Genomic DNA, 21,691 nt, shown 5'->3' with positions numbered 1-21,691 from the left:
TTTTTTTTCTTCCATCCTAACTGCTGCTTGAAATGCTGGGGTGTTTCTATTCACAAATATATTCAGTGTGATAAATGACGGAAAGTGAATAGGAAACTTGCCTTTTTGACCTGCATTTGTTAACTAGGGTTTCCAAAAAATAATGAAAAAAAAATCCCGCTTTAGTCACATTTCTAGCGTATTACATTAGAGATTTAATGAGATGTAAAAGGCCAACTAAAATAATTAAAGAACCATGAAAGCATTGCTCATTTGCTCATACTTTAAATGCAGAAACTAAAACTTCTGGAAAAAAAAACTGCTGCCGGCTAAAAGTGCCTTAAATACCCCTTAATATGGATGACTCTCAGGATGTTCTGACCCCTGTATTGTTTCTGCCCATCGGGCTTCTTTGTGTGTTGTGTTTGTGTCCAGTGCAAAATTGCAATTCTCTGTCTATAGGCTGTTTTTATCCTTGACTTCGGGCAAATGCCTCCATAGATAAAATACTTAAAATGAATCTGTTTTATCTGAAAAGGAATTTTTAGTCTTACCGATCAGTGCTGAGATATTCACAGATCTGTTACAGGGCAGGAGAACCCTGACCTTTGCAGTTCATTAACATCTACAGGTCTAGTTTGTTACCAGACAGCGAAAAAGTAAAAGCAGCAAATGAGCTCACTTCTGTGTTTCTGCTTTCTTCTATCAGCATACAGCACAAATGGTTATTAATTTTATTCTTATTAAAGAGTATTTATATAGCGCCAACGTATTACACAGCACTGTACATTAAATAGGGGTTGCAAATGACAGATATAGGTTGGCTCCTTTTGCTGCTCCTTCTCCCCCTTTCCTAAGTCTGAATTGTTTTGTACAGGGATTACAAAAGCCCAACTAATGTCGGTCAGGACACTATCGGCATGGAGTTTGCAGGTTCTCCTCGTGTTTGTGTGGGTTTTCTCCAGTACTCGAGTTTCCTTCCACTTCCCAAAAACATTCGGTTAGGTTAATTGGCTTCTCCCAAGTTGACCTTGGACTGTAATAAAGACATATGACTATGGTAGGGACATTAGATTGTGAGCGTCTTTGAGGGACAGCTAGTGACATGACTATAGACTTTGTAAGGCGCTGCGTAATATATCAGTCAGGGACAGAGCTCTCAAATCTCCAGGGAACATAAGCTTTGCTGATTTGAGGACCTTAGCTCTGACTTAACAGAGGGTGCATCGGACCACTGCTTGCACACAAATTTCATGGATGTTCTCTGCAGCACACTGGCTTTTCTACTTTGGCTGTGGCTGGTTTCTAAAGAAAATTAACCTTATGTCTTTGCAAACTATTTGATGCTCCTGAAATGTTTGCTAACTTAGTTGTCTATATTAATCCGAAAAGGGGATTTGGCCACAATTTAGCCTTTGTGAACATCGTTTAGATCCTTACACTTTTATGTATAGATCTAATAAATAGTAAAATTTTAGTAGACCCAATCTTTTTTTTGTTTGTTTATTCTTTCTTGAATGCTTTAAATCTTTTCATCCACAGCATCTTGTTCTTTTTTATAGTATAAATCTTTCCTTGGTGTACATAGCGGTGCTCAAAGCGGATAATAGGTTTGCATTGGTGAGTCAGGCCTGCTTTTACCCACCCAAACCCACATTAGCTTTTCAGCGAGCAACGAATGAATGTCTAGCTCACCCGTCGTCCGCTGAAAAGATCAGCAAGATGGTGTCCTTCAAGACGCAAAAGGTCAAGTTGTTTTCTTCCTGCTCCTATTAATGATAAATATCTACCCATACAGAGTATTAGGCTGCCAAAACAAAAGATGTTATTAACATGAACTAGCTGCCTCTGCGCAAAGACGAGATGAACGGCAGGCTCGACCGAGTCATCTGTGGCTGCATTTGTGCACGTCCATCAAATGCCACGCTCCCTCCGTTGTTTCTCTTTATATTTGCATTGCTGGATGTTGAAAGGCCTATTTTCTGCACCATTGAAAGATGAATCATGCCAATTCCACTCCCCTCCTCAGTATTCTGACCTCGACTGTCCGTCTACATATCACAAAGACACTTTGACTAGCTTGGTTCAGGAGATAAACACTGTGGTTTACAGGTAACATGCTTGATCTATCAAAGTGGAGTGGTTTGTCAGCAGGATTATAGAGGTTAAATATGTATTCAACATCACGACTCTGTGAATCAAAAGTTAAAGGGTCAGTCCACCAAATACTGATACTGTTGGAAGATTTAAAGCTCCTTTCTTCTAGGGACTCTGCTGATGAGATTTCTGCGCAAATGTTCCAAGTATACCTACTGTGCCCATTATGGAAGGCTTCCTGGAAATGCATATCTGGTGTGCCCATTTTGTTGTGTTCCACCATCTATGCACTGTGTTCATGGGCTTGAACAACTTCTGTGCCCATTATTAGATGCTCCCACCATCCTTGGACTGATTTCCTGGGAATGCATACCTACGGTGCCCAATATGATAGGTTCCACCATCAATGCACGAGTTAATGGGCTTGTACACCTTTTGTTGCCATTATGAGGTGCAGCATCCCTGCAGTTTCTAGATCTACACACTTTTGCTGTGCCCATTATGATGAGCTCCTACCATCTGCACCAGGTTTGTACATCTGCTGTGCCCATTATGATGAGCTCTGCCATGCCTTCTCTGAGTTCCTAGTAATTCATACCTGTTGTGCCCCCATTATATGGGGTTTTCACTATATTTCTATGACCCAAAATTCCCAAGTGGGCAAGAGCAGATCCTTAAATTAGGACATGGAGGTCTCACTGTTTAAGTACCCAAGATAAATAAGTAGCCAGAGCCGACTCAATCCAGCAGCCCCTTCTTATAATTAAAATATAACAATTGGTCTAATTGGTCCTTAAATTTAACCCAAAGTCAAATAATAAAAAATGCCCTTTGTTGTAGTTATGTAACCATTATATTGGGTTGTTGAATTTTATATTATAAACATGTTTTTATGTACTGGAAAAGTTTGTGTTGGCTTTCCATAATCCAAGAACTGCGGGTAAAAGAAATGAGTATAAACAGTGTGACCCGGTGAGATCTCTGGTGCTGTAAGTCTGACACTAGGTACATGCCTACAGGAGGCGAGGGAAAGACATTAGTGTCTTTATTTATTTTCTGGCATTTTATATCAGCATTACCTATTACTGCTTTTTTACTGCTCCCTTATAAAACAAGAACTATCAATCAAGGAAATGATGGCATCATAGCAAAAATATGGTGTGGCGAGCATGAAAACTTTGTAACTGGACAAGTAGGCACCGGCCACCCTTTTACCCCTGCTTTGTTCTGTCTATTAAGTACTGTTTTATAGAAATTCAGCAGGGTTTCTAGATTAAATGGTCCTTTAATAATAGAACCCACCACAATGATGAATGCTGATCAGTTCCTTCTGCCTCTTACTTAAAACCCATTAACACCCTGCAGAGCTTCCAAACTCCTTTTTGTGAGACCTTCCTTCACCTTCACTTCCTCTGCCCCTCCTATCACAATTGTTTCTTTTTTATGCAAATATAAATTATTTATTGTAATATATTTTTATTGAAGTCATACTTTAACGACCATTTAACACGATATGTAAACCCTAATGATAAACTACTCTTATAAGCTGCCTGTTGGTCTGATAAATATACTATTAGTTCGGTGTATCACCATGTTTTTATCTCCGAGGAGGTAACCCTTAACATCCGGGTTTTATATCCCAACAGTTCAGCTTTAGGACAGCCTATTCTCATATTTGGGCTGAAAGTTCACCTTACACACCAAAAATTTAGGTAATGCTCGCTTTTATAATACAGCATACCATGTGCCGTTTCTTGTGCTGCAAGGTCTTTTCCATAAAAAATGGTGCCATCACATAAAGTAAGGTGGTACATGCAGAAACTAAATATGGAGCAGGTTCTTTTTCAAGGTAAATGAATATTGGTACATGCGCTGCAATGACTATATGCACACTTATGACATTGCCATTACCAATGGTAAGTAGACTGTAGGATTTTCAACATATTAATATTATTTCAGAATTTACATATTACTAGGTGGTGTTACATAAATGCTTTCGATAGATTTATTTTTGATTTAGTAACAGCTATGTTTTTTTTTCAGCCTTTCGGTGTTAACCAGCCCGGCCCCTATATTATGTACACAACTGTGGATGCCAATGGTTATCTGAAAAATGCATCAGGTAAGAAATCCTTTTCTTATTTCATTGGCTGTAAGTGTAGAGCAAAAATGTTTTATGATAGAAGAAGGGTTGAAACATGTTAGGATTTTATTGGTGCCTAACCAGCATCTGGATCGGCCTTACAAAATGCCCCTCAGGTTGTCTCCAGTTGTATCTCTCCAGCACAAGAGAAACAGCCTAAGAAACTACCGGGGGTTCACCAAAGCACCCAGTTTTTGCTGCAATGGGTCACTAAATTGCAGCATTTGATCACACTGGTGCAGGCAGCTAAAGAGCGAGGAAGATTTTCCTTTACTTCCTATCCTAAACAATTATTAAGAAATAACGGTGGTCACCAGAACAAATATAGGGGGTTAATCTCCCCAGCAAATAAAACTTGAGAGTCTAACCCACCCTGTACGCAACCAAAAAAATTCTGGTAAACAATTGCATATTCACTTTCTAAATATTCTTAAACCCTCTTTCACATTTACATTTTTTTTGTTCATTCTCAGTGCTTATAAAGTTTGTTGTTTCACCCTACAAACTAATTAGAAGTTCTGAATCTGTTTGCTGCAAATTGTTTAAGCGACAAATTAAATCTTTATGCATCTCCTGACCTTAGTGACCTTGTATATTATACGTTCCATAATCATCCTAGCGTGTAAGTGTGATATAATCATCGCTCATCGATCGAAACTCTGGGGCTTAAATGTCGTCAATATCTTCCTCTGAGTTTACCCGCTTCGGAGGCATGATTGATCCATTCAGGTGTCCAGCAAAGAAGAGCTTCAAGCAATGTGCCGCCATTGTATCCATCCTTACCGTGACAATAAGACCCACATAGATCCTCATCCATTGTTGCTCAGGGCTGTATGAAATATTGAGTTTGTCAAACATAGTCATAATTTGGAAAAGGTAAATGCGTTGTGATCGCTATTAAAGCACACATTTTTTTCTATTCAGGCTTTTCTTTTCTAGGGTTGTAATAGTTTATTTAAACAAATGGGCCAATTCCTAGCTTTTAAAAATAACCCAAGGTTTTTGTTCAGATACTTTGCTGTTATAGGGTGACATGTACTTTTGCATTGTTACCATTCCATGTTGTCTTTTGGAGGAAAATCCAAATGGATTCAATGCATTTTGTTTAACAACTAGCAGCTAAGTACCTCAAGATTTTATTTTAACCAACTGAAGCAAACCCAGATCATATCACTTCCCCCACAGGCACCCAGATCACACCACAATGTCATCCTTAGGCTGCAAAAACTGCAAAAAATTGCTACAATATTAAGAGTGGCAAATTCTACAGTTTGGTACATTATGGGAAAGAAACAAAGCACTGGTGAACTCAGCAACGCCAAAAGACCTGGACGTCCACGGAAGACAACAGTGGTGGATGATGGCAGAATCATTTCCATGGTGAAGAGAAACTCCTTCACAACAGCCAACCGAGTGAACAACACTCTCCATGAAGTAGGCGTATCGATATCCAAGTCTACTATATAGAGAAGACTGCATGAAAATAAATACAGAGGGTGCACTGCAAGGTGCAAGCCACTTATAAGCCTCAAGAATAGAAAGGCTAGATTGGACTCAAAAACATCTAAAAAAAAGTCTGAACAGGTCTGGAAAAACATTCTTGGACAGATGAAACCAAGATGAACCTTTACCAGTATCAAAGTATTGGGAAGGCGTGGAACAGCTCATGATCCAAAGCATAGCACATCATCTGTAAAACATGGCGGAGGCAGTGTGACGGCTTGGGCATGTATGGCTGCCATTGCACTGGGACACTAGTGTTTATTCATGATGTGACACAGGACAGAAGCAGCCGAATTAATTCTGAGGTGTTCAGAGACATACTGTCTGCTCAAATCCAGCTAAATGCAGTCACATTGATTGGGAGGCGTTTCATAATACAGATGGACAATGACCCAAAACATACAGCCAAAGCAACCTAGGAGTTTATTAAAGCAAAAAAGTGGAATATTCTTGAATGGCCAAGTCAGTCACGTGGTCTGAACCCAATTGAGCGTGCATTTCACTTGTTCAAGACTAAACTTCAGACAGAAAGGCCCACAAACAAACAGCAACTGAAAGCCACTGCAGTAAAGGCCTGGCAGAGCATTACAAAGGAGGAAACCCGGCATCTGGTGATGTCCATGAGCTCAAGACTACAGGATGTCATTGCCAGCAAAGGGGTCATTGTCAGCTTTTTAATTTGTCCGATTACTTTTAAGCCCCTGAAATGAAGTGATTGTGTTAAAAAAGGCTTTAGTTCCTCACATTTTTATGCAATCTTTTTGTTCAACCCACTGAATTAAAGCTGAAAGTCTGCAGTTCTACTGCATCTGAGTTGTTTCATTTAAAATTAATTGTGGTATTGTACAGAAGCAAAATTAGAAAAAAGGTGTCTCTGTCCAAGTATTTATTGACCTAACTGTATACTAAGTGCAATACAGGTAATCCCCTAGTTAAGGACAGCCAGACATACAGATGACTACTAGATTGGAACGGGGCTTCCCTGCTCGCTTGTGTGCAGGATGGAGGCTTGTTGGGGGGTGGGGTGGTTCCCATGACTTGCAGAAGGTTCGCATGACTTTTGCTTTTCTTATACTCTCGTAACTCTTTAATGATCAAGACAAACGCTTCAATTGTTTCTTTTTGCTTATTAAAGCTCAGCTTGCTCCAGAACTATAAAGTTTTTTTCTTTGTTAGTGATTACCTCACAGTTAGGATTTTATACAGTAACTGACACCACGATGTCTAATAATATGGTGAGACAAATACCTGTCCTAATTGCCATTTTTAAAATAATGTACCAGTTCCGACTTACATACAAACAAGAACAAACCTACAATCCCCATCTCCTATGTAACCCAGGGACTACCTGTATAAATATATAAAACAATATATGTATATAAAACAAGCTGTAACGCAAAAAATAATACCATCTTTGCCCCCCAAACCCTTGATTTTTGAAACGTCAATAAGCTGTGGAGAGATTGTGTCTCTGATATCTGAAGTCCAAAGCAAAAGAAAATAGGATTATGGGGGGGGAAGAGCGTTTCTTGAGCCACTCCGCTTAGGCAATTGTAAACCGTAAAACCAAAACTTCCATTCCCTGCGAGCCGCCTTTATCTGAATTCTCACTCAGCTGCGCTGAAAAGAGATTGTATTTTAGATTGACAGAGAACGGAGAAATCAAGATTTAACCTTTCAGGCCACCTCTGGCGCGGCTCCCCGCAGAACCCCAGGAGTCCGCAGGGGTTAAAGGTGACAAGTGCTGTATAATTTCACTTAATCCCTTTGCACACGCCTTAATCCTCCCAGGCTCTCCAAGACTATCTGTGAAGGGATGAAGAGAGATACAGATTGGCAGCTCCTACTTGCAGCCGCATGCCAGGGGTCCCCCCTTGCCGCCTGATAAGATTTGCCGGACAGACAAATCTGCGGATAAAGGGAAACTCGCAACTTTCTACTATTTATTTTTTTTATACATGTGAATTTCATGTACATAACCTTATCAGAAAATTGTATTTTTTTTTATAAACCTTGTTTCTATGTACTATATGCCTGCTGTAGGATGACTACATTCTGGCTCTTTCTACCAGTTGTGTTCCTGCATTGTTATCCTATCATACAGGCATCAGGTGGTGTCTACAGGTTTAACAACTAAAATAGAATAAAAGCCTTATATTTTGTTTTCTATGGAAAGGAGCTGGAGTAGAAATAATCGTTCCTGCAAGCATGCTGCAGACTAAGACGTTTACTCTCTATGTGGAAGCAGTGGTCCTTCTGCAAAGGTCCTGAGCATTGCAGAGAAAAGGGGGGAAGTCAGCCCATCAGCTACACCTATGAAAAAAACTATCCCCTTTGAAGCAGCTGTTCCTTAAAACAGCCAACAAAATATTGGTTTATATGTTCATGACCACTGTAGAAAAAACTAATTTAAAAATTAAGGAAGAATTCATTTTGCTGCTGCCCCCATTAAAAAAAAATCAAAACAGAAGATTTTCTAAACCGTCATCAATTTCCGCTGGTTGTAATTGTAAGATTATTAATAATCCATAAAGGGTTTTTTGTTTTATGTGAATCCTTCAGTCTGCAACAGACAGGAACAATATCCTCTTCTTCGAGCCGCACGTTTTTGGCCGGTGCCCAAGATCGGCGCTGGTAACAAGGCAATTATAGGACAGCGAATGAAATTATCCAGGCGGGTGTCCTAACCCTGTGTACGTATAGCCAGGAGAGTCATGCGGTGCAGTATGGGGCTACATTACCCATCTGCCGCAAATAATAATTTGTCAAACTGTAGCAGGTCTGCGGGGCTTGCTGTACTCTGCCTGTTAAAACTGTCCTCCAGTCAGATGTGTCACAGAGGGCACAGCCTGATTTAAAGGCTTATGGTTTTTTAAAATAATGTTTTGCCTAAACCTACAATGGAGCTTGTGATAAAGAAGCCGCTACCTTTCGCCTGTCCCTGCTAATAATTTATAAGGTGCTACTGCCTAACAAGATGCAGCCACAATAATGATACCTGTTTGGGCAGCTAAGTGGCAAAGGACATTTAATATTGATAAATGTAAAGTTCTGCACTTGGGGGCTAAAAACAAGCGTGCTTTATACTTTCTAGGGGGAATACATATGGGGGAGGTAAAAAAAGAAAAAAGAATCTGGGGGTTCTGGTAGATCATAGAACTAATTTATTCACTTTAAGGCCATTGCAAAGGGCAGTCTTTGTGTGTATCTGATTGATGCAAAGATTGAAGGAAACAATGCAGCAGCCAGAATTATCCATCCTTGCCACCACTCCTCTTCTGCTTCCTCTCTTTGTACTTCTCTTCATTGGCTTCTATTTCACCTAGGAAATCAAAATCAATCTCCTGTGCTTTGCCTTTAAATCCCTGATAGAAAAATACTCCCCTATCCTTTCTCTTCGCTCCTCCAATGAACTACTAATGACTTTCTTACTCATAACCTCACGGCTCCACGACTTTTCTAGAGCTGCCCCGAGTCTCTGGAATGGTCTTCCTCATCCTGTTCGTCTTGCCCCCACTTTCTGATCATTTAAAGGAGCCCTCAAAACCCGTTTTTTTCAAACTTGGCTACCCGTCTTCTTCTGTCTTTTAAAACCCTCACTACTTCCCACCACTCCCTATCTCCCCTACTATTGTGTGATACCCCCCCCCCCGTCCTAGATTGTAAGCTCTTCTGGATATTTTATTCATATGTAACCTGAACATATATGAATATTTTATGTACATCTTTATCGTCTTTTGGGATATTTTCTTGCAAAAAAGTAAAAGAAGACGTGTTATCTTGCTTTTAAAAAGCTGCAGCTGACCATAAAAAATGAGTTATAGGCAATAAATTCAGCGCAGAATAAAATACAGCCTTTTGTAGCCTTTAGTTGTGTCGTCTGTAAATCTTTTAGGGGGGAACTCAAGTCTTTATTGAGGTAGTATGGAGGGGTAAAATATAGAGATAGGGAGTGCCATGACACAGTGGTCAGAAATAATGCCATGCAGGGTCAGGGGCATAGAACCTGCCAGAGGTCTAACCATGTGGAAATGTGAAGCCAAGCCAGGATAGGCAGAATGTGGTTGCTGTAGGCAACAGAAGCAGTTCTGCTTGGACACTTTGATACGCAAGCCCCATGGTACCCAGATATCATTATCTCCGACGCAGTGTATTAAGACCCCGGCGTACTTGGCGTGCGTTAGAAATCTGTTCCCTCACACCACGAATATGACATTCCGTGAGGAAATTCACCCTGTGACATTTCACACCACCGCCGTTCTAAAATGGAAACTGTCCACACCGTGTAATTAGTGTTATACGCTTCCGGCATGGCTGCAAAGTTCAGATGGTAATAACAGCGCTGCCCGTCTGGGATGTGGAGATTCCTGATAATCACAAGGCAAAGGTTGGCCGTGGTTAAAATGAAATATTAACAGCTCCCCGTCTATTCTGATTTCAGGATGGAGGCGGAGGGTAGGGGGGAGAGGTTTTGTTTCTGAAATTCTGCAAAGGGAACCAGTCACATTGGGCCTTATAGATATCGTGCAGATACCTTGGCCTGAAGGCTTACAAAATAAAGGTTTATCATTACCCTAATATAGAAAAAATAGATAATCCCAAAAAAATATATAGCAGCTTTTGTGCAATACTTTTGGAGTACTTCTTTCTGCCACTAGATGTCTTTTAAGTTCAATATTTGCCAACATTGTTCTGCCCGATACCTCTTACGTGATCCCACCCCATACGTGATTGTACAGCAAATCAGCACAGTGATTGGCTCATCTCCCTATCAGTCATCTATCGCCTTTTATCAGCATACCTCGGATCAGGTTATGAACTTAATGGCTCCTGGTACTGGTTCTTCCTTGCTGTCTGAGCTCCTCAGTATAAGCAATTCAAGAGACTGATGCCAAATCAATTTCAGGAACCTTTGTATTTTGTAATATATGATCAAACACAAAACTGCATTCATTTGTGCCTTTTAAATCTGCCTGGAGTACACTTTTAAAGCAGAGCTAAACCCAGGGGATACCTGCCAGTCCCCATACTATTACCACCATCTTCTCCCTTCTTTTCCTGCAAATCCAATCCTAATTGGATGGGGTGACATAACTCATATGCAAGAAAGCAGTGATTTCTGGGCATCCCCGTCATCTAACTCTGACCAGAGCATAGGCAAAATATGACAGATGGGCAGCGATCAGGCTGATAGGAATACTTATTTCAGAAGGTATGTTGACTGTCCCTTTCTCAGGACCTGCCTGATGCCAAACTTTGGTTAATTTTAGTAACTTGCTTTGAGTCTGAAACTTTTTGAGTGAGTCTGGAGTCTGGCAATTGCTGCCTCGTCTACTGCCTGACTTTTAACACCGACTCCCAACTTTTCAGTGTGCATAACCATGTCAAATAACAGAGCCATGTGTGTAAAGGGACTCTGTCATGTTGTACATTTAGAATAGAATGTGAGTGTCTGTGAACAGGTCCCTCTACCCCCTAATATGGTGATACCTTAACTCCCTAAACTCCCCTTTTCACTAATTTAGCTGGGTAGAAAATATGTCCGGGCCTAGATGGAGTGATGGTATCAACCCTCCCCTCTTCATGTGCCAGTGCTCAGACCTAGCATCATCACCAGGGCATGGAAATCCAAAATATTCATCAGAACAGGAGTAGAAAGGAAGTCTTACAAAACCAGCTTTTCCTCCCTTTTGTATTGATTTACTACCACTTCCTGTTGAGTCTGTGGGCCTGGAAATGGGGAAAAACCCTCCATTAGTTTACAGCCAGCAACATAAAACCGGGCAAGGGTTGTAAGCATTCCTTACTGTATCCAAATCTATGAAGTTTCAACTGGTATACATTTTAGTAATCAATAAGAGGAAGGATGAAATGAAGGTAAATGTAACCAAGGCAATGAAATATTTACACATTTTATGTCTGATATTATTAAGCCTATAGAATGGGATTAATGTATCAGTGAGGACATATGTTTAATTACAGCAGCCACCCAGATGATTTGAGGTATGATTGGCATGGCCTGTTTACACATTAGTTTTCTATTTCCTCTCACTCTTCGCTGTTCATTTCAGAATTAAATAGACAGAGGCCTCCCATAACCTTTCGTTAGGATATTCCTAACACTGGACCAAGCTGCTGCAAGCAGTTTTAGTCTTTAATAAGTAAACAAATCCTAGAGCAGCTTGAGCGCTGACTCCAGTTAAACAATTTATTTTATTCAGAACATTGAATGTATTTTGCAGTTAATGGCTTTCACCCTGGAAAGCCGAGCCGAGGCTAAATCCAGATCAATGGTCCTAATTCATTTTTTCTCCATAGATGGTTACCTGCATGAAAGGCTCCTTTTCATAAAGTGTTTTAAAGGAAAATACAGACACTAGGTACAGATCATGTGACATGCATTGGCATGGTGCCCCTACGCACATACCTGTGCAGTACCTTTGTTCCGAGCTACAACATGGGGGGCAGAGCTGCATTTAGGAGTAGGCAGAAAGAAAATGTAAACCCAGATTCTAAAATGTTTTATAAGCTTTAACATTTTACCTGGAATTTTAATAGTCATTTTTTTTAACTGCTTTCAATAACATAATACCTAGGGATGCTGTCATGAAGGGCCTTGTTCAGGCACCTCCTATTGTAGAGTGCCAATGTTCTGTCCCTTTCTCCCAGGTACAGAGTACACCTTGTGTCCTAAGAAATGCCATGTAGTTATCACTATGGAACAGATCACTGGGGAACACAATCATGTCTTTTTTTTTTTTTTTTTTTTGGCTTCTGCGGATCCACTATTACTTCTAGATTGGTATACAGCCTGTTTTGGCCATGTGCCTGGTTGCTGGATCTTTTCCTCTTGTCTCTTCTCTCTTGCTGTTGGCTCTGGATCGCCTTCCTTCCCTGAAAAATAGTTGGGATAGATAAGCATATTTTTAATGTTTTTTTTGTAGTGATAGCTGCGATTCCTCCAAAGTCAATGTGCTCCCGAAGAAGCAGATTTAATTCCGCTAAACGTGTCGGGCTTGGAGTTTTCTAAAAAAAATAGATCTTTCTGAAAATGTTTAATGTTTTTTAGGATGGGGTTTATGTACCATGTATCACAGGAGTGTTTAGTTGACATAGCTATGTTAATGTTTAATCTGAAAAAAATGTCATTTATTTGGAACTATCACTAATATGAGTTTATTCCTTCCATTATTAGGGATCACATGACAAAATGCAGAGGATTTTATTTATGTGTACAGCAAAGGAAATAGAAGCAAGTATTTTAGCACTCTCTCTACGAAGTTAACATTACAGAGATGCAGAAACTTATACCAGCTGTATCAATAATAATATTTGATTCTTTTATATATTTTTATTATGGTTGATATTAAAACAAAAAGGAATACAATGGTACATGACTAATACCAAGGAAAAACAAAGACAATAAAGTGTAATTAAGTGGTGAAAAAAATAAAAAAAACATTACCAATACATACCATAAATAAGAGTCCACAGTCAAATATATAGCTCATGAGAATAGTAGCGAGGCATTGTGGTGCCACTTGACACCAGAAACTCTTGATCGCAAGGCAATCCCAGAGGCAATTATAAAAATTTGCCTCCTTGGCTGCACTTTTGGAACATTGATCACTATCACCTATACCCATGGAAGGAAAAACATATTCCCTGTATGGTGCTGCTGAGATTGACTTCTAGGAGGAACAATGCATTTTGAGCAGTTGAGTTAAACAAACCCAGGAAAGCACTTTACCCTTTTGGGCCAACCTGTGGTGACTAAAAAGTCTTCCCTTGGGGATTTATATTATGTAGAGATTGCTTTAGTACGGAGAGGGGGTTTTAACAGTTGGGCGTCTGAAGGGTTGAAACAAACTTCAGGAGCCAGGGAGCATCGCACAATGGAGGCTAATGCCTGGGATTGTAGGATAGCTAGAAGCAGTGAGGGGAGTAGTAGGAGTTTTCAAAGTGAGTTCCTGGATGGAGAGCGCATGAATATTATGATTTTTAAGAAATACACTATATGGCAAAAGTTTGTGGACCCCTGACCATCATACCTACCATTAGGGTGAAAGTATGAGAACACATCTCCAAACTATGGACTCTTGTGTTGGGAAGTGCGTTATTGTTTGTACTATCTCCAAAGTCACAAATAAAAAGTCAAATATTCAATTATTTATATATAGCTCACCCCTACATAATAGATAAAATAAGAAGAAAAGGAAAGATGGGCTTACGGCAAAAGGTTTTTAAACCAAAAAAAGTAATTTTAATAAACAAAATATTGTACCTAAGTCTAACAGAGAACCACTGGGCTACATTCTAGGCTAGACAGAAGTCTCCTATACATAATCAGTACAAAATGTTCCCCATGTTAGGGAATCCACATGAGGTTGATAAAGTCCATACAGAAAGTACCCCATATGCCGACGCATTTCGCTCACATGAGCTTCCTCGGGATTCTTCCGGATTGTGTACTGTGACAAAAAATAATAACATCCATTGATATCACAATATATGTAAGATAATTTAATCCCACTTAATTGTTCACCAAGAATGTATAGGACTGATTATAGAAAGAGGAAAAGAACTAATAAGACAATGTTTAAATATTTATAATTATTATTAGTATTTTTATATATAAAAATAATATTAGTATTTTTTCATCAAACATAAATACTACTAACGCAACTAAATGCAATTATAAATATTTAAACATTGTCTTATTTTCTTATTTAGATTTCCCTGCTTTTATTGGACAATTCTGTCCTAGCACATTTACTTTTTCTTACTGTACTTTGGTGCAACGTTCTATAATCAGTTCTATACATTCTTGGTGAACAATTAGGTGCGGTTAAATTATCCTACATACATTGTGATATTGATGGATGTTTCACTATAATTACACGATAATGTATGTACTGTATATATTATTTTTGTCACAGTACACAATCTCAAAGAATCCCCTGAGGAAGCTCATGTGAGCATAACGCGTCGGGATATCTATGGGGATATGACATTTTGTACTAATATTGTATAGGGGACCTCTGTCTAGCCTAAAACGTAGCTCAGTGGTTCTCTGTTAGACTTAGGTACAATATTTTGTTAATTAAAATTACGTTTTTTGGTTTAAAAACCTTGTGTGGTAAGCCCATCTTTCCTTTTCTTCTTATCTGGTCTATTCTTGTTGGGAAGCTATAGGATGAGGCATCACTTGCTGAATGTCAAAATTACCCTAGAGCTGGAAGTAAGAAGTGCATTATATGCCCAAAAGTTTTTTCACTTCTGGTTATCACACATACTGTATGGCCCAAAGTACGTGGGCACCCCTTCGAATGATTACATTCATGTGTTTCTAGCAAAGGGTATTGGCAATGCCACAACATACTAGGATATATCAGACCACTACGTATCTCCAACCTTTGGGAAGATCCTCTGCTTTTCCAGTATGACTGTATCCCTGTGCACATAACCAGATTCATAAAGATATATGTGATAAGTTAGGTGTAGAGCAACACAGCCTGTTGAGTAACTGTGCTTTGACCTCAACTCGTGAAAATTTGGATTGCCAGTTGAAGATCAGGTCTTTTTATACAACATCAGTACCTGACCTCCCAAAAGCTCTTTTGGAAAACTTCAAAATCTTGATAAAAACCTTCCCAAAAGAGTAGAGACTTTTACTTAGGGGGAAAGGCAACTTCCTAATTATGCGTATGGTTTTGAAATGGGATACCCCAAGGTTGTATAGGTGTTGTGCTCAAGTGTCAACAAACTATTGGGCAGATACTGTAACTGGAATACATGGCAGTCCTAATATCTGCCTGGAGTTTAGCTTTCAAAGCAATAGTTCTGCAAAATCCAATTGCAGCAACCACAGCATATTTACATCTTCCATTGCCCTGCGGCAAATGCCCGTTTGTGAACACAGCCACTGATGACAACATTATTGGTATAGTGATACATAATGGCTGCTTCATCAGCTATTAATTGCCTTAAGTGTATATAAAAGCTAATGGAGTCTGGTTAATATAACAAAGTGATGTAATAAATACATCAGGCAGCTTAAGTAATGCAATAAATAGTGCCGGTGCTGCCCAGGCTGATACGGTCATTTGTTTGTCTGATTAAACCGCATTGTCAGGAGGCAGCTCAGCAGCTTGTGGACTGGATGAGATGGCTGCTTTTGCTTGCAAAAAGCACAGTAAAGGGATTGTATAGTAGGCAACCTAATATTATTGGGTAAGTAGCATTTATTTCTGCTTCAGCATAGAGCAGAACACTAGCTTGCCAAGCAGTGTGTCTCTATAGCGATGGTCACAAAGAATTGTTTCTGGAATGACTAATTGAAAAGTGCATTGAGCATTACATTACCTCCATGATCCAGTCTAACAGTGTAACATACAAGTGACGTTCATGTAGCATGATTCAGTAAACACAAAGATGATAGCATGAAGAAGTACAGCAGTAGTCAGATAACTTTAAAGCCAAAGACATTATGACAACGTCTGGCGTAGAGCAAAGCGAGATGTAACACCTGTCTTCTGCTCGCTCCACTGTTCTCATTAATGATCCTGCAGAGTGACTGGGAGAATATTTTACATTGTACAATGCTACGACTAATCTCATTAGGAGGAAGCAAGATTCTGCCTGCATGTCATGGATCATGCTGAATTTCTGATGGAGCAAATAGTCTTGAAGTTTGAAGACCCCAATCTATCGAGTATATAGGTAAGTTTTAGAGGTTGCCTCCTTTCCAAAAAAAAAAAAGTAAATGCCATCCCCTTGAGATTATTCATATGATGAAAAGAAGAACAGAGGAGAGAAAGCAGGATTGTATTGTATTGTATGTAATCATGTCAGTATTTTTTTTAAAAACGAGAGTGAGAGACAAATCCTGATCTATACAAAGTACTGTTAAGCAGTTATTGTCCTGGCACCCACCTAAGGGGTCGACAGTATTGAGGTATTGAGGAGGAAGAGATAGCAGTTGTCTCCTTACACGACATGATTCGCCCATTAGGTTTCTTCAGGGATAGTAGAGACTAGTAAAAGTCACTGCTGCAAATAATATTAAGCTGCGTACACACTTCCAATTTTTATCGTTGGTAAACGAACGACGAACGATCCTGCACGATATCTGCGAACGATCGTATGGCACCGATCCTGTACATACAGATAACGACACGATCGTTCAAAGATATTGTACACACGATAGATGCAATCGTTTGAACGATACAGGAAGTGACGCGTATCCTCGTTCGTCGGCGTCGTTGGTTACTTTTTTTACGAACGATTTTTGGCCAATCGGTCGTTCGTTCGTCGTTCATTTCCAACGATAAAAATTGGAAGTGTGTACGCAGCTTTAGAATATTTGTATCGGGTATGTATAAACAATAGTCTTAAATTTGATACTCTATAACACATATTTTTCACGAATATTAAAGCAAATCTGCATAAATGAATTATAATTAAATTACAACAGAGTCAGTGTTTAATGTTATTGGATCAATAAAACACGTCTCACTTCAAAAACTATGTATTAATACATATGGATCAAGTGATATTATTAAATATATCAGCATAAATGCTGTTTCTTATATCAATTGGTTATTTAGAGTACATGAAGGGGATAAGTTGCAATGCTATGATCCAGAATCTATAGTATCCATATATAGTATATGGGCAGAGTGGTGGCTCTTGCCTTTGCAGCGCTAGGTCCCAGGATCGAATCTCGGCCAGGACACTATCTGCATGGAGTTTGCCGGCTCCCCTTGTCTGCGTGGGTTTCCTCCGGGTACTCCGGTTTCCTCCTACATCTTAAAAACATGCAGTTTTGACCTTGGATGCAAAATTGACCTTAGACTACATTAATGACGTATGAACTCCTTTGAGGGACAGTTAGTGTACAGCGCTGCGTAATATGATGGCGCTATTTAAATACTGTGTAATAATAATAATAATAGTATTCAAAATCTTTATTAACTGACTTGGATATGTTGGGTTATAAATGCTCAAAAATATGTATACTGTACCACATCCATATAACCATTACCTCTCAAGTAGAGCGTAACCATAATGAGCACTAACAGAATCATAATCACTTCCTCCTGCTGCTTGGGGGTTCATGTGATGGCATAGTTTTCCTTTACTTCACATGCATTTGAAGCAGATATAAAACACAGGTTGGCAGATTCCCATTGACTTCAATAAAGTAGTGTAGATAGGAGGTTCAGTTCAGAGGATAAACATGCCGACCTTTGCTTCACAGTCCTTTTCTGCAGCAAGTCCTGTTGAGGTGCATGTGAATTGCCGACAAAGCATGTCAAATACAGAAATCTGTCCAAAGCTGCATTTTCTTTTCAACTGTTTATTTTTTATTCAACATGGCAGTATGGAAAAGGCACAGGATAAGAATGCCATCTCTATAAACCCTTAATAAAACATTGCCATTCTGTAAAGATACAAATATGTCCATACTCTGCAATAGAAGACACTGGCCCTGATTTAATAAAGCTCTTCAAGGCTGGAAAAGATACACTTTCATCAGTGAAGCTGGGTGATCCAGCAAACCTGAAATGGATCTGGTGCAGGAGTGAAAACATTTGCTAACAAAAAACAAATTGTAGGAAATCCATTCCAGATTTGCTGGATTTACCCAGCTTCATTGACGAAAGTCTATACTCTCCGACCTTGGGGAGCTTTAATAAATCAGGGCCAGCGTCTTCTATTGCAAGGTATGGACATATTTGTATCTTTAATTTCCCTTTGTTTCATCACTGCTTTTGTAAGACTTCAGTGTTCAATATTTCATTGAGCCATGTGCTTTGGGTATTTTCTGTGACCCTAACTGGGTTCAGCAATGGCCTATGGGCCAGAGAAAGAATGAAAGCACCCAGTAGGGTACACTGGCATTGGACAATCAAAAAACTGTTTAATGTCATTGAGGCTGCTGAAATCAGTAGACCATTCATACACAAGTGTGAAAATTGTATCAGAATAATTCTAAAAGTCTCAGTAACTAGTGTGTCCATTTGATTTGATTAGCTATTTTCTATTCTGACAGGTTCCTTTTGTGAATATTTCCTGCAGGAGTGCAAGCACAATGCAGCATATTATAAGCAACGTTGCTGTTTATCATGTTCTGCAGCATGCCTTAAAAACCAATGTTTAACTTTTGGCATCTTATCAAAATATACATTACAATTCAATGCCATCGTCCGTTTCTGCTGAACAAATAAAAATCTTCAGGCTTAGCAATTGGCCCAACAAGATGGCCGCCTTCTTTGGCACACAGTAAACGTGAAGGTCCAACTTCCCTGGCCAGTAATTATACATCCAGCAGCTGAGCAGATGATTAAACTGATCCGTCACAAGTTTTCCTGTACAAGTGTGAAATATTCCAATGATCGGCCTTGTGTTGGCATTAAACAGTACAAAGAAGAAAATAATTGCTTCTTCTGTGTCCAGGCAGCGCTGGAATATATCTGGGGACGTTTGGCCGAGACGGGAACACGAGCTCTGAAAGCACATCTGAAACATTTCTGTTTTATAGCGGCTGTTTTAAGAAGAATTACATTTTAGATTATTTAGTCCCCAGTGCTGCAACTGTCCTTGAGACATTCACACACGTACTGAAATCAGTCTGATAAATCTGTCTGTATATCTATCTGGGAGTGCATATGTCTGTGTGTATGTATGTATGTATGTGTGTATTATTTTTAAACAGGATTTATTTAACTCCAACATATTACACAGCTCTGTACATTATATAGGGGTTGCAAATGATATGTAGTGGAGGGAATAATAAAACTATGTTAGTAGGGGATAGAAAAAACTGCTATGGATATGCTTTCAACAGATTGCATATAATACGTAATTTTCCTTTTACCCATAGTTCCAATTTAAGACCTGCATTGTTTACCGCTGTACACCCATCTGTCACCATGAAAGTTTGGAATGAGGGATTTAGGTGTCACGAAGGAGATGGATAAGAGAACAGGTTACAAATTGGTAAAAAGTGCAAAAAAAGTGATAGAGTTTGCACCAATCTCTGCAGCTCTGTAATAGCCATTCCTAATCACACCTAGTTCATATTAAATTAAATGACCAGTAAAATGTCAGCAAGCTATGATTTGTTATAAGTTCTATCCACAGTACGAGTGTATGAACCTGCAGCACATAAGGGCTCCTGATAAGCATTTTACTCCATGTTTACATGTGTAGGGCTGGAAGTAAGTGATTATTTCTGTGTTTAATTTCAGCTGGGCAGCTGAGTCAGTCGGCACACATGGCTCTCCAGCTGCCGTACAACGTCCTGGGATTAGGGCGCAGCGCCAACTTCCTCGATCATCTGTACGTTGGAATCCCCCGGCCGCCTGGAGAAAGGGTCAGTATAGCCTATGTGTGCTAAATGTATATATTTATTGATGTAGCATAATATTGGTGAAAGATATAGAGTGAAATAAAAAGATATTGCATTGTAATGTGACTGGTTGCTTTGTGCTCATACAAAGAAATACCTCTTCCGTCTTTCACCCTGATGAATAAATGAAAAACATATCCAAACCCATTAACAAAAATGTAATAGGTTTACTTGCTTCTCTTTAGATATGGTGAATGCATTCATTCTCTTATATCATAGCAAGAATATTTTCAGCTAATACAAAAAACAGAACCTGTTGACCTTGCCAGAAAAGATTTCACTTCCTGTGAGCTTTAGAAAATGAAATCTGCTAGCCCCACTATTGAATTGAGATAGACAAAGGCAAATGTGTTCAAAGTCTGACCATTGCTCCCTCCATAGATAACGTAGAGAAATGAGAAGACACAAAAGGGACAGAAAGAGTGTGGTTCACAGGGTCCATTGGGGAAAATGAAAAGGAAAAAAATTAATGCAACTATCACAGAGAAATAGATAGGCCAGAGCAATAGATACATTGGTCAGACTGATAGATGTGCAACAAATATCTGAAGAATAGCACCCCATACCAGCCAAAAGAAAGTCATCACTTCATCATACAGCAAAGACGTGCAATCTGTTGTTAGGTGTCACACTTTACTCCTGACCATTGCTCTTTCTTTTGGCTCATTGAAGAGGGCTCGGCTGGGTCATGTCTGCAGACGGTGAATGTTTTGTGAACGCCTTTGTTCATTAGTCTGCTTTATAATTGGGGCCATGCTGTGCTCTGCCTGATAAATCTACTTAGTCATCCATCGCTAGACATGACTAACATTTGCTAATGAATACTCTAAATGGCCAGTGAAAAGTCAGATTACATCCCGGTTTTATAATTGAATCTGCTTCCACTGTACCGCTGTATTATTGTCGATTACTGGTTACTCTATTCCGTGGGGATGTCTGCACAGTTTCCATTAGACACATGTTGATTTCTTTTTTTTCAGCAAACAAGGCGACAGGAATGGACGGCAATCATTCCAAATTCCCAGCTCATTGTCATTCCATATCCCAACCAGCAACCTAAAAGGTAATAACAGCCTAACAAGCTAGTCTAGACATGAAGGTCATTATTGTTATTATTTATTGTTTTTCGCTCTTTTTTGTTTTTGTTGAATTAGATAGCTAGGCCAATGTTTCTCTACCAGTTTTTCTCTACCTTTTTAACATGGAGGAACCCTTTAGATATCTTTTCTAAAGACCTTAAAGTTATAATTACTATATAACTACAGCATACAGTACATTAGTGTGGGGGTCAGGAAGAAAAATGCCTCCTTTATTGCTGGCCATTGGGAAGAATTTCACCTTACAGATAGCCAAAATAATTATTGGCGTCACTTAAACTGACCTGGGAGGCAAAGATTGCTTATTAATCAAGGAACCTGTAGCAAATTCTGGAGAAACCCTGATCGAGAAACACTGAACTAGACTATATACCGTGTTTCCCCGATGATAAGGCAGGGCCATCAAATAAGACAGCCCCCCCTTTTTAGGTAAAAATGAAAAATAAGCCCCCCCCC

General features: G+C 39.4%; 1 protein-coding gene across 1 annotated transcript in view; it reads left to right on the top strand.

Moving 5' to 3' along the window:
- The window catches only part of ITFG1 (integrin alpha FG-GAP repeat containing 1), a 161,101-nt gene that overhangs the window by 120,246 nt on the left and 19,164 nt on the right, over positions 1-21,691 (top strand). Inside the window, exons 14-16 of the mRNA XM_072422463.1 lie at positions 4,120-4,198; positions 19,978-20,102; positions 21,119-21,201. Of these exons, the coding sequence (XP_072278564.1) occupies positions 4,120-4,198; positions 19,978-20,102; positions 21,119-21,201 (287 nt within the window). The remainder of the gene's footprint in view (positions 1-4,119; positions 4,199-19,977; positions 20,103-21,118; positions 21,202-21,691) is intronic.

The sequence above is a fragment of the Pyxicephalus adspersus genome, chromosome 9 (genome assembly GCF_032062135.1).
Source record: "Pyxicephalus adspersus chromosome 9, UCB_Pads_2.0, whole genome shotgun sequence".
Taxonomy (NCBI): domain Eukaryota; kingdom Metazoa; phylum Chordata; class Amphibia; order Anura; family Pyxicephalidae; genus Pyxicephalus; species Pyxicephalus adspersus.
Note: the sequence above shows the minus strand (reverse complement) of the source record. Positions and strands in the feature narration are given on the sequence as shown.